The following is a 17,075-nucleotide window of genomic DNA, read 5'->3' on the forward strand; positions in this document are numbered from 1 at the left end:
CTTGCATTGCATTGATCTAATTTTCCCATAATAATGCACAAAACAGGTTCACTCTCACTACCAGTGGGACTAACACTTTCTGGCTGATGCGCTACAAAATTAAGACGGATTATGGTGCCCCTTTTAGGACACTCTCCAGTCACCAAAGCATGCCGAGGTCCAAAGCTCTCATTAAGAATTAGTCACTGTGCATGGGGCTTGGACTAATTAGACCCCAGTAAATGGGCGGAAGTCCTACAGAATGAGGTGTAGGTTACTACCCCGGGAACGATGGACTCCAAACTCTATTAAATCCTTAATGGAAATAATTTATCATGCCTATGGTGTATGACCTCCACCTTTTTGTGTTGTCGTGTTGAATATTCTGCCCGTATTTCAGACCGCTATATGCCTAATTTAAAACATGCACAAAATCCTCTACATCATGTTGAAGAGCACCCGTCTCGCAAAATCTTTGATGAGGTCAAACAGACACCCAAAAAATCTGAAGAAGGGATGGTGTGAAAAGGGGTTGAAGGAATGATACATTTATCGATTGACATTTCCATCCCCCCTTTCTATCAATACGGCACTTAAACTCTAGACCATTTGTTTGTAGCATTTACAGGTGTCATATTCAGCATGCTGATTAATTAGAACACATTCCATTATGGCTGAATCACAGAGGCTGCTGGTGAACCATGTGTTTGTTATGCTAGTGACCCTGTTGCTCCCATCCTTGCATAATTGCTCATGTAGTCCCTTAGAGTGCAGGTAATAATAGGTGCTGAGTGAGAGGCGGGGGAGCTGCATTGCCAGGGATTCTTCAAGCCACAATGGGGACGAATGCCTCTCAGCTCTCACCACCAGTGGTTGAATCAATGTTGTCTCCACGTCATTTCAACAACAACAAAAAATGTGAGTGGGCCTGTGTCCACCCAGGCCCACCCATGCCTACGCCCCTGCTATGCTCAGTGGGAGCTGCTCTCATCTCTCCAGTCTGATTCTGCCCCTCTTACCCCCCACCCCCATTCACTTCCTCATTAATAAGTCTGTCTGTGTCACTGTGTTATTTAAAGCCAGAGATCCTCCCTTGCTCTGTCAGAGCCACTGGGTTGCATCTGTCTGCCTCTCTCTGCGTATGTGTGCGTGCGTGAGTGCGCGCAGGCAAGCGATCGAGCCAGTGAGTGAGCAAGCTAGAGAGGGAGAGAAAGGAGAAAGGAAAGCAATCGAGAGGGAGAGAGAGAATCGGAGTGTGTGCAAGACAAAGCTATGAAATTAATCAGAGCTATTTGCCTCCTGCTTCTTTGTCCAGCTTTGAGCCTCAACACTAGGTAAGTTGAAAAGAAGAGTATTTTCTTCTTACTTCACCTTCAGTGATTCTGAAAGAAAGGGGGAGGGTGAATGCACAATGGCTAATCATAGAAGATACTAATCTTTAGCTCCAGTCCTGCGAAATAGGTTGAGGCAGCCTGGGTTCTGGCGGGAGTCCTGTGTTGCGGAGCATGATGTTCTGAGGCAGTAGACTGTAGGCAAAATAAAGGTTTATCTATTAAACTATTATCTGTGTTAAACTAAAAGATATACATGTCTTTGGTGGTGAAATTCACTGGCTAAAAATGCTTTGGAATTGTGTAGGCATCACTTACTGGGATTGCGGCAGGTCTTGTCTCCAGCTTGCTGGAAGGGAGCAAGTTAAGTCATAGCCGGCTGAAGAAGGAACTGAGCTGCCCAGTATGTTGCAATGTCTTCAGAGAGAGAGAGTGTGTGTGCAGAATAATGCATTGAGGGGAAGAGTAGGAAGAGGAGGGGATGAGGAGGAGGAGGAGGAGGAGAGGCGAGAGAAATGGAGAGATGAGGCGACGTGCAGTGGGGAGGGAGGTTTTAATGATTAATTAAACCATTGATAAAATCATTCCTCTTTCAAACTAGTGCCTGAACACTACTCCCATTACCGGGGGCTTTGTGAAAGAAAAGCCAAGGTTGTTAGAGAGTCTTAAATATGACTTAAAGACGATGCACATTATGAAACTTGCTCTCCTCTCATTGCAGTTTTGTCTAGTTTGACCTGATGGAATTTTAGCTTGGGTTGGTAGACCTCTCTACAAGTGTGCTCCTAAGTGATGAATGTAGTGGCAGAAGATACATGCACAGAGACATACACATACACATACACAATCAATGCATTGGCACATTTTGCAGAGCCCTGACAGATTTTAATAAGCTAATTTGATGATGCTGGAGATACAAAAAGTCTGATTCCGTTTGATGTTGAAAGCACAGTTTATATTGGATAATGAATATGTTGATGACTATTTGGATTGTGTTTTACAAAGTTGGATGAGATACACTACATTACCAAAAGTATGTGGACACCTGCTCGTCGAACATCTCATTCCAAAATCATGGGCATTAATACGGAGTTGGTCCCCCTTTGCTGCTATAACAGCCTCCACTCTTCTGGGAAGGCTTTCCACTAGATGTTGGAACATTGCTGCGGGGACTTGCTTCCATTCAGCCACAAGAGCATTAGTGAGGTCGGGCACTGATGTTGGACAATTAGGCCTGGCTCGCAGTCTGTGTTCCAATTCATCCCAAAGGTGATCGATGGGGTTGAGGTCAGGGCTCTGTGCAGGCCAGTCAAGTTCTTCCACACTGATCTCGACAAACCATTTCTGTATGGACCTCGCTTTGTGCATGGGGGCATTGTCATACTGAAACAGGAAAGGGCCTTCCCCAAACTGTTGCCACAAAGTTGGAAGTACAGAATCTTATAGAATGGCATTGTATACTGTAGAGTTAAGATTTCCCTTCACTAGAACTAAGGGGCCTAGCCCGAACCATGAAAAGCAGCCCCAGACCAATGGCACTATGCATTGTGGCATTTAGCGTTCTCCTTGTTGAAAAGGTGGCATCCTATGACGGTGCCACGTTGAAAGTCACTGAGCTCTTCAGTAAGGCCATTCTACTGCCAATGTTTGTCTATGGAGATTGCATGGGTGTGTGCTCGATTTTATACACCTGTCAGCAACATCCACTAATGTCAACATACTTTTGTATATATAGTGTAAATGACCCACCCCAATGAGACACTTAAAGTCATGATCTTAGTGAGTGACTGACTGGCTGCTTGATTTATTTATTTTACTAATTACTTATATGTAACAAGTGGCATTAATGTGTCAGAGGCTCAACTGATGTGTTAAGCTCTGTTGCTCCCCAGTTACCTAGACCAGAGCCAGTTTATAAAGATAGATCTATATACTGTATATGGCTAGGGACGGACTGGGAACAGAAATCGGCCTGGCCAGCCCATTTTCTTCCTTGAGGCCCCGACACCATGCCCTTTTCTTCCCTTGAGAGGCCCCCATAATTGGCCAAATAATGACCATTCTGCGCAAAAGCACCAATTTAGACAGGCACACTCTGCTAAAGATGAAGCCCATCTGGGATTTGCCAGAACTACCCTATGGCCAGTCCAATTCTGTATATGGCTCTGACCTAGACTAATTCAACGGTCCCTGAGCAAGTATCACTACTAGACTACTACTTGACAGTTCATGCAGCTTTAGTGTTCTGATCATAGAGTTCTGATCATGGAATTCTGAACGCGTCATGCATCTAGCAAGCAACGCTAAAGGGATTGCAAACGGGTTAGCATAACTTTAGTCCCCAAAAAATTGTTTAGGCCAGCAAGCACGTTCCTCACACTCTAGGAACGTATTTCCTCTGACATTATAATGAAAAGGTGCCTCTAGGTCCCAAAACACAAGTTTTCTGGAGACTTGTGGGAGGAGTGCTGATGACGTCGCCCACGGTATGCGCTTTCGGTAGCCTGATTGCGTCCAGACTAAGGAGAAATCCACAAACGATGCATCCCTGACCACCTCCTCAGACAGATCTGAATACAATCAGACCACAAAGCGATTTTTGTGCGTCTATATCTGTCTTTTCAATGCGATCTTCGTATTCTGATAGTCACATGTAAATGTTAAGTGTAGACACAACCTCTGAATAAACGGATCTCAATACGCTGAGTAATGGTACCAGAGGAATTATCTTCTGGTTGCTAATTGACATGAAAGGTGTCTTGTTGACTTTTTGGTATATAAAAGGAATTGAAATACATTGATGTATGCGTGAAGTATTCTATCGTAGCATTCTATTATAGAGTAAACAAACAAAAAAATCATAATGTTTTCATAAAGGTCCTTATTGCTAAACCTCCCCACAAACAAACAATACTAGCGGATTTCTTATGATCGACAGCTGAGGGATGGGGCTAGGGAAATGTAAACCAGTGGTCTAGATGGAAGAACTGACAGTCCATGACACCCAATAAATAGTTTAAAACATATTTTGAAGCTATACATTGTTTACACACTTGTTTTAGAAACAAAAAATATATAATTATTATAATTAATAATATTAATAATCATTATAATCAATTGGTATCAAGAATTGAAATGACCACTGAAAAATTCTAAAAGCCTATAAAGTCATATTTTTTTCTTGATATAATTATATGAGAGTACTTTGGAAATCTCAAAGATTATATGGAGCTAAGTTGTTGGTTGATATACAAACTGGCACATAATTGACCAGGGAGAAAGTAACTATATAGAGTTGATTGGGGGAAATTCAAGCCACTTTTGCCACACTTCCTCCTTGCATCTGATTAGGCTTAGAGTACTGTGGCTGTTTCTGAGTGTGTGTGTGTGTGAACGCATGAGCGCATGTGGCTGCTCACAACTCACTACAATGCAGTCCCAACCGAGTCACCAATCATGTCTTTGCAACGTCTCTTTTATGGGATTTTCACAAATGTTCTTTATTATTGACACTAACTTCGATGTTTCCTACCTAGGCAAATGCCGGTGTCCATTGGGACCTCCATAACATTCAGTATTTAGGTACTGTACATATCACACAGACAGGGCCTGCATTGCTTAGTCTCTTCACACCTGGCTGTAAATACTAAACATATTGCATTTTAAATTAATTAATTATTTGATGTTGGATGGGATCAGGAAATTAAAGAGGAATGCGGTTTATGACTCTGGAGATTAACAATGGGAGCCTGGCAATAGCTGTAATAGCCTGATAATACATGCTAATATCCAGTAGGTCATCTTGCTGAAAGGTAATGGGGAATAGGTCCTTTTGTAATGAGAGCATAATGACCTAGCAGCTATACATGACAGTCGGTGGCTACTCAACTGATGGGAATCAGAAGCTTCCCATTGAAATGATGGACTACATTTCTAATTTGCCAAGATACAGTATTTCCTGTGGATAAGAAATGTATCTTTCTGTATCTCAGAAAAATTGTAATCTTTCTGAGAATAACCCCAATTTGCACATCATTAAACCCCAAAGCCCTTAGTGGCCATCTAACCATTACAGATTCCTCCATATTTGTGGGGAACGCTTCATATTTATTGAGATCATATAATTCAGATAAATCTTATTTAACTAGACATTTAGACTATAATATTCTGTTTAGGCCTGCTTGTCTTTGGTTTACAATTTATTTCATAACTAATTGTTTTACTACTGTATGTGTTCCATATGTCATGGTCATGGTTAACAGCAAGCATTTACTCTGTAAAGCAGTGTTTCCAAAACCTATCCTTAATTACCCCCCAGCTAGTTCTACTTATTTATACAAAGTTCTTACTTATCTGGAATTGTGCTATAGACAATCACTTACATAAGATCAATTATATTATATAGGTATCGATTAAGTAATTTAATAAAACAATCTCAAAAGAAAACGACTCAAAAGAAACAAACCCTTCTTGCAACATGGGAAAGAATCAACCCCAATAATGTTATTTTGTTACTTTAAATGCTTTAAATGTTTTCCCTCTTAACTCTTGGGTATGGGTTTTGTCGAATTGGGCCATTTAATCGAATTGGCCCTTTTGTGTAGTTCTAAACAATGTTTGACGGAGAAGAAAAGTGATTGACTAGACCAGAGGGTCAAGTCCAGGGCATCCTGGGAATTAGACTGAACTATTGACAGCGGCAAGATGGTAATGATAATAATCTATATGCATTGATGGACTGTGCATGCTTGGCCGGGGGTAATGACCAAAGAGACCATCTCGTCTCATCCACCGCTACTGTTTAGCACCTGAGATATGGAAAGGTAAATGTGAGTGTAGTGGTGCTTGCTTGCTCTTTGTCTATCATCAGGAAGCGGCTTTGGCTCCTCTGCCAAGTAGTTAAGTTGGCTCTTTGTGATTACGGAGTGAAGGGTCCATCATTATTTCAATTAAATGCTCTGCTTGATTTATAACACAAGTATTTGGAAGCCTGGTTTGTTGGATTGACATCTTGCTCAAACACTCATGTATTTTGCTGCACAGTAGTAATTTGGGACAACGGTGGATGATTTCAGATGGTTGGTCATGGTGACAAATTCATTCTTAAAAGTCTAAACCGTTGAGGGGGCAGTTCTAAGTTGACATAAGTAGTTGTTTTAAGGTCATACTGTCACGAACAGAAGAGGACCCAAGAGCGCAAGTTCAAATTCAGAGTTCTTTATTCAAGGTTACAGGCGGGAAGAGGAGTCCCAGGGGTGTCAGGGGTCTTTCAGGGTCCTCCTGTGGGTACCTGTGCTCCGGGGGTCACCAAATGTCCGGGGGTGCCCAGTCCAAGTGCTTAGTGTGTGTGTTCCCCAGTGATGGAGCGGCGTATCGGGCTGAGGGTGGTGAAACGTCTGGGCACGCTCATCTGGTGGTCGGAGACCTGGGGGAACACACACACACAACAGCAATATGAATGGCAGGCAGAAGTACAGATCAGGGCTGGGCAAATATCGTGGTGAGAGACAGAAGGCAGAAACGAGTTACCGGAGGGGCTGAAGATCGGAGAGTAGTCGAGGTCCAGAAGGCAGGTTGGGATAGACGGGGCAGTAGAACAAGGAGGCAGTCAAGAAAGGATCGGTATCACAAACAGGAGTCAGAGCGCAGACAGGCAGGTTACTGGTCCGGGTTTGAAGACGATCTGACAGGGCTTGGCTGAAAACCAGGGCTTGATATACTGGGAGAGGTAGTGGGGAAATGCAGTTCAGCTGGCAGAGTAATTAGAACAGAGTGAGGCAAGGTGAGGATGGTGAGTGGGAAATGCAGTGCAGCTGGCCAGGTAACAAGAGCAGAGCAGGGCAGGTGGAGCTAGTTAGGCTGAGTAGAGAGAGGGAGGTGAGCAGAGTGGAAGATAATTGAATGCAATTAATGTTGCTACCAGGGAGAGAGAGTGCTCATGACAGGACCCCCCTCCAAGGGACGGCCCCAGAAGTCCCAAGAACAACATCATGCCGGGAGGGTGGAGGGGAGCAGGCGGCGGGTCAGAACTCCTCCGAGCGGTCCGAGTGAATCTCCTCATCCTCAGAAGGAGCTGGAGGGTCACGGTCGGGAGACAGGACAGGCACTGAGACAGGAGCAGGGCGGGCCGGACGGCTAGGAACCCCTCTTGGGACGGCCCCTACGGATTGCAGGCTGATCAGGATGTAGTCGGTGGAAGTCAGTGATAAGGGTCCGGTCCACTATCCTCCTGGCCGGGATCCAGGTCCTCTCCTCTGGACCATATCCCTCCCAATCAACGAGGTACTGGAGACCCCTACCCCTTCGCCTAGAGCGGAGCAGCCGCCGGACGGTGAAGACAGGACCGCCATCTACGAGGCGCGGAGGAGGTGGCGCCGGAGCTGCAGGGACCAGGGGACTTTCATGGACCGGCTTGACCTTGGAGACGTGGAAGGTGGGGTGGACCCGCATGGAAGCGGGCAACTGAAGTCGGACCGCCGTTGGACTGATGACTTTCTGCACAGGAAAAGGACCAATGAAGCGAGGGGCCAGCTTTCGTGATACAACCCGCAGCGGCAGATCCCGGGCAGACAGCCAGACCTTCTGACCAACCCGGTAAGTAGGTGCTGGGGTCCTCCGTCGGTTGGCACCCGACGGCGTAGCTGGTTCCAGACTTCAGGAGCACAGTGCGAGCCTGGGCCCAGAGTGCGGCGGCAGCGGCGGGCATACGCAAGAGCAGACGGACAGGTGGCATCCGCCTCCTGGCTGGCAAACAGTGGAGGTTGATACCCGTAGACACACTGAAAGGGGGAGAGCCCGGTGGAGGAACTGGTGAGTGAATTATGGGCAAATTCCACCCAGAGCAGGTGTTGAGCCCAGGCCCGGGGATTTTGGGAAGCCACACACCTCAGTGCCTTCTCCAGCTCCTGGTTCATGCGTTCAGTCTGGCCGTTTGACTGCGGGTGGAATCCAGACGATAGGCTGGCGGTGGCCCCAAGGAGATGACAGAACTCCTTCCAAAAGGTTGCTGAGAATTGCGGGCCCCGGTCTGACACTATATCCTGGGGTAGGCCATGGATACGAAACACATGTTCCAGGACCACCTGGGAGGTCTCTTTAGCAGAGGGTAGTTTGGGAAGGGGGCACGAAGTGGGTCATCTTACTAAAGCGGTCAACAATGGTAAGGATGACTGTGTGTCCGTCAGAGGGCGGAAGGCCCGTAACAAAGTCCAGTGAAACGTGGGACCAGGGCCTCTTGGGTATGAGTAGGGGTTGCAGCAACCCAGCAGGAGGCTGGTTGGGAGTCTTGTTTCGGTTACAAGTGGGACAAGCTCGGATGAATTCTCGGACATCCCGTCTCATCCCCCGCCACCAGAACCGCTGGCGGACCAGATGAAGGGTGCGAGTGATGCCGGGATGACAGGCCAGACGGGATTCGTGCCCCCACTGAATCACAGGTGACCTGAGATTTGCTGGAACAAACAGACGGTTTGGGGGCGCTGGTGCTTGGACCTGGCTGGTCCCGAAGAGCCTCCATGACCTGCTTCTCGATCTCCCAGGTGAGGGCCGCTACGACCAAGTGGCTGGGAAGAATGGGAGCTGTCATGGCGGTGGTCTCGTCCTTCTGAAACATCCGGGAAAGAGCATCAGGTTTGATGTTGCGAGATCCCGGGCGGTAGGAGAGCGTGAAATTGAAGCGCGTAAAGAACAGAGACCACCGCTGTTGACGGGAGTTCAGCCTCCTGGCTGTTTGGATATACTCCAGGTTCTTGTGGTCTGTCCACACTACGAATGGTTCCTTTGACCCCTCTAACCAGTGCCGCCATTCTTCAAGGGGCGAGCTTGACAGCCAACAGCTCGCGGTTCCCAATGTCGTAGTTGCATTCGGCAGGGGTTAGCCGACGGGAGTAGAAGGCACAGGGGTGCATCTTGCCATCCTCAGCTGCTCTTTGAGAAAGCACTGCACCCACTCCCACGTCCGAAGCATCTACCTCCACCACAAACTGCCTTGCTGCATCTGGCATCTGGAGGATGGGAGCAGAAGTGAAACATGTCTTGAGGATATTGAAGGCCTTATCAGCAGCTGATGTCCATTGGTACGGTTGTTTAGTGCTGGTTAGCGCCGTGAGGGGTGCAGCCACTGTGCTATAGTTTCTGATGAATCTCCTATAAAAGTTGGCAAAGCCCAGGAACTGTTGCAACTTCTTCCGAGACTCAGGAACTGGCCAGGAAGTGACAGCCGACACCTTCGTGAGATCCATCTGAATGCTGCCCTCGGTCACCACATACCCCAGGAATGAAACGGTCTTGGCATGGAACTCGCACTTCTCTGCCTTCACGAAAAGAGAGTTCTCCAGCAGGCGGCGCAGGACCAACCGGACGTGGTGCGTGTGTTCTGACAGAGTCTTTGAGAATATTAAAATATCGTCAAGGTACACAAATACGAACGTATTTAGCATGTCCCTGAGGATATCATTCACTAGGGCTTGAAAAACTGCTGGGGCATTGGTGAGGCCGAAGGGCATGACGAGATATTCATAGTGGCCGGTTGGTGTGTTGAACGCTGTCTTCCATTCGTCTCCCTCCCTCATCCGCACCAGATGGTAGGCATTGCGAAGGTCCAGCTTAGTGAATACAGTGGCTCCCTGCAGCAGTTCGAAGGCAGACGAAAGTAAGGGCAGTGGGTAGCGATTCTTAACCGTGATGTCGTTCAGACCCCGGTAATCTATGCATGGACGAAGAGAACCGTCCTTCTTGCCGACAAAGAAGAATCCGCTCCTGCGGGGGAAGACGACGGTCTAATTATCCCGGAGGCAAGAGAGTCATTAATGTAGTCCTCCATGGCCTTTCTTTCCGGGGCTGACAGTGAATACAGACGACCCTTGGGAGGTGCTGTGCCAGGCAGGAGATCAATCGCGCAGTCATAGGGTCTGTGTGGGGGTAGAGATGTCGCCTTGGATTTGTTGAACACCTCTTTCAGGCTGTGGTAACAGGCCGGAACATTGGATATGTCGGAGGTAGCGCTAGATCCTTCCCGGTGAACGGGCAGGGTGGCCCCCCTTAAACAGGTCTGGTGACAACTCCTTCCCCACTCACGGACTGTTCCTGTCTCCCAGTCGATGTGGGGGTTGTGCTGACGGAGCCACGGGTATCCAAGAATGAGTGGTTGGCCAGGTGAGTGTAGGAGGTGAAACTGGATGGACTCCTGGTGGTTTCCTGACAGCAGGATTGTCACAGGGGCGGAGATATGAGTGACAGTGCCAAGATGATGCCCATCCAGGGCTCGTGCAGGAATGGGTTGTGTCAGTTGATGATGGTTCACGCCCAGTTGCTGTGCAAGCTCAGGGTCCATGATGTTTGCTTCGGCTCCCGGAATCCACAAGGGCGGCCAATGTATGAGTCTTGTCAGAAAGCTGAAGGCGGAGATGAAGCAGGGTCTTTCGGATGGAGGGAGACTGAAGGCTTGTTGAGCTCACCCGGATCTCCCCTACACCTGGTGAGCTGCGGCTTTTGCCGGACAAGTAGCGACACGGTGATTCTCGCCACCACAGTAGAGGCAAAGGTTGGAGCTTAGACGGCGCCGACGCTCCTCGGGAGTCAGAGAGGCACGGCCAATCTCCATGGGCTCAGGCTGATTGAGTTGGCTATGGGACTTGACAGGCAGGGGCTGGACAGAAGCGGTATCGACCCGAGTACGGATGGCAGGTTGACTGAGACGGCCCTTCTCCCTCCTCCGGGTCTGTATACGGCGGTCAATGCGAACGGCAAGGTCAATGGCGGCATCAAGCGTTGAGGGCGGGTCATGGGAAACAAGCTCGTCCTTGATATAGTCCGCCAGGCTATGGAGGAAGGCTTGCACCAGTGCCTCTGGGTTAAACGAGCTTTGACTGGCCAGGGTACGAAAGTCAATGGAGAAGTCTGCCACTGTCCGATTGCCCTGACGGATGGTGAGCAGAGCTTGTGACGCTTCGGCTGTTGGCGAGCCTAGGTCAAAGACCTTTAACATCTCCTCCTCAAAGGCACTGAAGGAGGCACAGGCTGGGGTTTGCCGGTCGAATTCCGCCGTTTCCCCACAACCGAGCTCGACCGGTGAGATGTGTGATGACATACCCCACCTTGGCTCCCTCTGTTGAGAAAGTCCTGGGCTGTAGTGCAAACTGGATTCGGCAGCTGCTCAAGAATGGTCTTACTTGCTTCTGGTTGCCATCAAAACGTTCCGGGTTCCCAATCCTTGGTTCAGGAGCGTGGGGATCTGGTGGCAGCACTGCCGGGCCTGCAGCATTGGGACCTCCAGCGGAGGGATGAAGGAGTATCGGTGGTACAGGAACAAAAGGACCAGGGGGGGGTGCAGGTGGAGTAGCCGGGCTTGAGAGTAGTTGCAGGGCTTGGGCTAGCTGTTGTTGCTGCAGTTGGAACTGTTGTTGCTGCTGGTTGAATAGCTGGAGAAGGGAAGCGATGTCGCCAGCCATCCGATTTATGTCTCCCCTCAGAGCGTTCCAGTCGCTGTAGGGCAGTCCTCTCTGGCTCTTCCTCCATCGTGGTCAGGGAGTGCGCTGGGTCCATGATGGTCAGATCGTTCTGTCACGAACAGAAGAGGACCCAAGAGCGCAAGTTCAAATTCAGAGTTCTTTATTCAAGGTTACAGGCGGGAAGAGGAGTCCCAGGGGTGTCAGGGGTCTTTCAGGGTCCTCCTGTGGGTACCTGTGCTCGGGGGTCACCAAATGTCCGGGGGTGCCCAGTCCAAGTGCTTAGTGTGTGTGTTCCCCAGTGATGGAGCGGCGTATCGGGCTGAGGGTGGTGAAACGTCTGGGCACGCTCATCTGGTGGTCGGAGACCTGGGGAACACACACACACAACAGCAATATGAATGGCAGGCAGAAGTACAGATCAGGGCTGGGCAAATATCGTGGTGAGAGACAGAAGGCAGAAACGAGTTACCGGAGGGGCTGAAGATCGGAGAGTAGTCGAGGTCCAGAAGGCAGGTTGGGATAGACGGGGCAGTAGAACAAGGAGGCAGTCAAGAAAGGATCGGTATCACAAACAGGAGTCAGAGCGCAGACAGGCAGGTTACTGGTCCGGGTTTGAAGACGATCTGACAGGGCTTGGCTGAAAACCAGGGCTTGATATACTGGGAGAGGTAGTGGGGAAATGCAGTTCAGCTGGCAGAGTAATTAGAACAGAGTGAGGCAAGGTGAGGATGGTGAGTGGGAAATGCAGTGCAGCTGGCCAGGTAACAAGAGCAGAGCAGGGCAGGTGGAGCTAGTTAGGCTGAGTAGAGAGAGGGAGGTGAGCAGAGTGGAAGATAATTGAATGCAATTAATGTTGCTACCAGGGAGAGAGAGTGCTCATGACACATACCATGGATCATTTAACTATTTGATTTGGAATTTCAGGACCTCTTTAGATATAAAAAAATATTTTTACAAATAATTTGATCAAATATTGAATTTGGCCTTTACTACTATAGCCCATAGAAATGCATTGAATAACACATTCATAAATGGCAAAAAAGACATTCAAGAAATGTATCATAAGGAATAAGGTTTTGACGTTTCTGTCCTATATCTAGCTCACATATTTAACCCCTTTTGTTTGGCACAAATCTACTTCCATACTTCCATTCATTTGTATGGGTTACCTTTAGACGAGTCCCGTGACACTTGTGGGGGCCATAGAGCAAAACAGAGAACACAATCGTGAGAGTCTCCCCTTTCTATAGGCTGTTCGGATGCTACAGACCTTTTTGTGAGAAGACCGATTTTTGGGATGTCTCCTGGTCTGACAAACAGCGCTGTAGCTCTGCCACTTTCCATCGCAGATATCTCTAGCTTACATTGACGGAATTTCATAGGGATTTTTTTATTATGTTACTTACACTCTTAGAAAAAAGGGTTTCAAAAAGGTTCTTCAGTGTTCCATGTAAAGGGTTCTACCTTTCTTTTCTAAGATTGACACACCGGTGCCAATCTAGGGGTTACGCGTTGAAGGAAAGACTACCGTTAAATAACAACTTGCGCAGGGAACTGTTCGGTATTGGTATTCCCCTGTGGTAATGGATAAGTTGTTGAATGGGGAGATCTTTTTTAACCCTTTACTGCATGCTATCATTTCTCTTCACCCCCTTGTTTCCATGAATTAAAAAATACAAACACCATTACTTTTTACAGAAGTGGGGGGGGGGGGGGCTTAGACTAGCTAATGATGTGCTTTGGTAAAGACATGATATGCACCCACTCTGTGGGGCTTTCTTTCCATAATCTTTACATTTGCGATAGTGGAACTGCAATTTAAGTTTTGTAAAGATAACATATGGCCAAACAATATTTGTTATACAGTGGGGAAAAAAAGTATTTAGTCAGCCACCAATTGTGCAAGATCTCCCACTTAAAAATATGAGAGAAGCCTGTAATTTTCATCATAGGTACACGTCAACTATGACAGACAAAATGAGAAAAAAAAATCCAGAAAATCACATTGTAGGATTTTTTATGAATTTATTTGCAAATTATGGTGGAAAATAAGTATTTGGTCAATAACAAAAGTTTCTCAATACTTTGTTATATACCCTTTGTTGGCAATGACACAGGTCAAACGTTTTCTGTAAGTCTTCACAATGTTTTCACACACTGTTGCTGGTATTTTGGCCCATTCCTCCATGCAGATCTCCTCTAGAGCAGTGATGTTTTGGGGCTGTCGCTGGGCAACACAGACTTTCAACTCCCTCCAAAGATTTTCTATGGGGTTGAGATCTGGAGACTGGCTAGGCCACGCCAGGACCTTGAAATGCTTCTTACGAAGCCACTCCTTCGTTGCCCGGGCGGTGTGTTTGGGATCATTGTCATGCTGAAAGACCCAGCCATGTTTCATCTTCAATGCCCTTGCTGATGGAAGGAGGTTTTCCCTCAAAATCTCACGATACATGGCCCCATTCATTCTTTCCTTTACACGGATCAGTCGTCCTGGTCCCTTTGCAGAAAAACAGCCCCAAAGCATGATGTTTCCACCCCCATGCTTCACAGTAGGTATGGTGTTCTTTGGATGCAACTCAGCATTCTTTGTCCTCCAAACACGACGAGTTGAGTTTTTACCAAAAAGTTATATTTTAGTTTCATCTGACCATACGACATTCTCCCAATCCTCTTCTGGGTCATCCAAATGCACTTTAGCAAACTTCAGACGGGCCTGGACATGTACTGGCTTAAGCAGGGGGACACGTCTGGCACTGCAGGATTTGATTCCCTGGCGGCGTGGTGTGTTACTGATGGTAGGCTTTGTTACTTTGGTCCCAACTCTCTGCAGGTCATTCACTAGGTCCCCCCATGTGGTTCTGGGATTTTTGCTCACCGTTCTTGTGATCATTTTGACCCCACGGGGTGAGATCTTGCGTGGAGCCCCAGATCGAGGGAGATTATCAGTGGTCTTGTATGTCTTCCATTTCCTAATAATTGCTCCCACAGTTGATTTCTTCAAACCAAGCTGCTTACCTATTGCAGATTCAGTCTTCCCAGCCTGGTGCAGGTCTACAATTTTGTTTCTGGTGTCCTTTGACAGCTCTTTGGTCTTGGCCATAGTGGAGTTTGGAGTGTGACAGTTTGAGGTTGTGGACAGGTGTCTTTTATACTGATAACAAGTTCAAACAGGTGCCATTAATACAGGTAACGAGTGGAGGACAGAGGAGCCTCTTAAAATAATAAGTTACAGGTCTGTGAGAGCCAGAAATATTGCTTGTTTGTAGGTGACCAAATACTTATTTTCCACCATAATTTGCAAATATATTCATAAAAAATCGTTAGTTGACATGTACCTATGATGAAAATTACAGGCCTCTCTCATCTTTTTAAGTGGGAGAACTTGCACAATTGGTGGCTGACTAAATACTTTTTTCCCCCACTGTATATGTGTGGATAAAACAATTATGTTTAATATTCATAACATTATAAAATATTATAATATTATTTATGAAAATATAAAAAATGTCAAGAGTTTTTTCTTTTTTCTTTTACAACAAAACATATTTTCAGATAGTGTGAAGGAATAAAAACAATACAATTATAACTCAAACACCATATTTCTATCAGAGAAACACCTTTTTCATGTTTTTAGTAGTTGCATATTGTTATCGTTATCGGATAGTTTTGCCATACGGCACAAATCCCAAAATGACACTTAAAAAAAAATATTTTTGTAAATGTATTTTACATGCTATTTGGGGCCATTTCAAGTGAGGAAAACTTTTTTGGCATGGTTCTATCATAATGCATGCAGTAGAGGGTTAATTAGATTGAAGATTGCCACCATGATTAGATTTTTTATGCGCCTCCATCATCACCATTGTAAGCAAAGCCCAAGAGTTTTTAACCAGTGCCACAGCTTGAGAATGCCGGCCTGATTTTTGTCTTGTCGTCATATGATTTCAGAAATGCAGAGCCAGGGTAGGTCAAGAGCCCCGAGATGTGAAAAAATGACATTTGTGTAATAAGGTATTGTCCTTATAGTGTGAGGCAGGATGTGAATGATAATTGAAATTCGAAGGTCACAGCATAATCGGTGCACCATGGCAACCACATTGGCTACATGACAGTAATGAAGTGGGCTACAATAAACAGAACCTTTGGTAGCTCCCGTCCAATGAGAAATTAATTAGAGGACACCATGATACAGTCATTTGGTATTCAAGGCCATACGTGACGTAACATTCCAAGTTTGTTTGCGCCCATTCTTCTTGCAAGACATTTGATGTGACCGCTTCTTTGTTACTCAAATAAAGTTACAGTGAATCACTTCTTTGCTTCATCTAGTTCCGGGAAACTAGAAGTTTGCCCGTCAAATGTTATCTGTGTCTGCTTTTGCGTCTAAGATACCCTTAATGATGTTTTCTTGTGAGCTCGATGTTGAAATATGGATGTGAACTATGCAGAAGTGCCAAGCAGACATTATTGCTGAAGGTATAAACAAAGATCAATACACATTATAGAGCAGGATTGTCCTCCCCATGATGCTGCTGAGTGTAATAACATAGTAATGGGATTTTAAAGGTCAAATAAATAAATAAATCAGAGGATTGTCTATTGGGAGAGATGGAAGAAAGCAGGCAAAAAGGGAGGAAAGAATATGCAGGGAGCTTTTCCTCGAAGTCAGTGAATGGTGCATTCAAAATGTAATGTTGAAGAGCCCTGCTCAAGGAGAATATTGCTAATGTCAAGCTTTGCTTCAAAATTAAATGCTGGCAAAAACAAGCTAATCAAAAGAGGGGAAGGATTCCTTTTAAACATGTTGGCTCGTGTTCTACTGATTTCTATTGCCAGGGAAGGAAAGTTGTGACATAGGTCGAGTGGGACTCTAGCAAATAGTATTTTTTAGCATCGCTAGGTATTTTTGACAAACTTTGCTAGCTAATGGCAACATTGCCATCCATCTTAAATCAATTTGATGACATAATGATGTCAAAGTTGTTTCCTACTAATTATTTGCCTACTTTAGATGTAATTTAGATGAAACAGTGATTAGCCTCCATTAGGAATGACTAGACACGACTCGACAAGCCACTATGGCTCTTTAGAATGTTCATAACAATGGCAAAAGTTTGATGCATCAAGCGTGGCCAGGTTTGTGCAGTTTGCCAGGGGATGCTATTGTTATTTTTTTTTACATTTTATTTTGGACATTATTGTAATTTAGCAGACGCTCTTATCCAGAGCGATTTACAGTAGTGAGTGCATACATTTTCATACTGGTCCCCCGTGTTAATCAAACCCACAACCCTGGCGTTGCAAGAGCCATGCTCTA

The 17,075-nt window shown here is 46.3% G+C and overlaps 1 protein-coding gene across 1 annotated transcript in view; it reads left to right on the forward strand.

The window, feature by feature from the left end:
* Window positions 1–1,072: 1,072 nt before the first annotated feature.
* Window positions 1,073–17,075, forward strand: part of luzp2 (leucine zipper protein 2) — a 185,447-nt gene continuing 169,444 nt past the window's right edge. Inside the window, exon 1 of the mRNA XM_041841427.2 lies at window positions 1,073–1,313. Within this exon, the coding sequence (XP_041697361.1) occupies window positions 1,252–1,313 (62 nt within the window). The 5' untranslated portion in view covers window positions 1,073–1,251. The remainder of the gene's footprint in view (window positions 1,314–17,075) is intronic.

This window comes from Coregonus clupeaformis, chromosome 21, assembly GCF_020615455.1.
Source record: "Coregonus clupeaformis isolate EN_2021a chromosome 21, ASM2061545v1, whole genome shotgun sequence".
NCBI classification, from domain to species: Eukaryota; Metazoa; Chordata; class Actinopteri; order Salmoniformes; family Salmonidae; genus Coregonus; species Coregonus clupeaformis.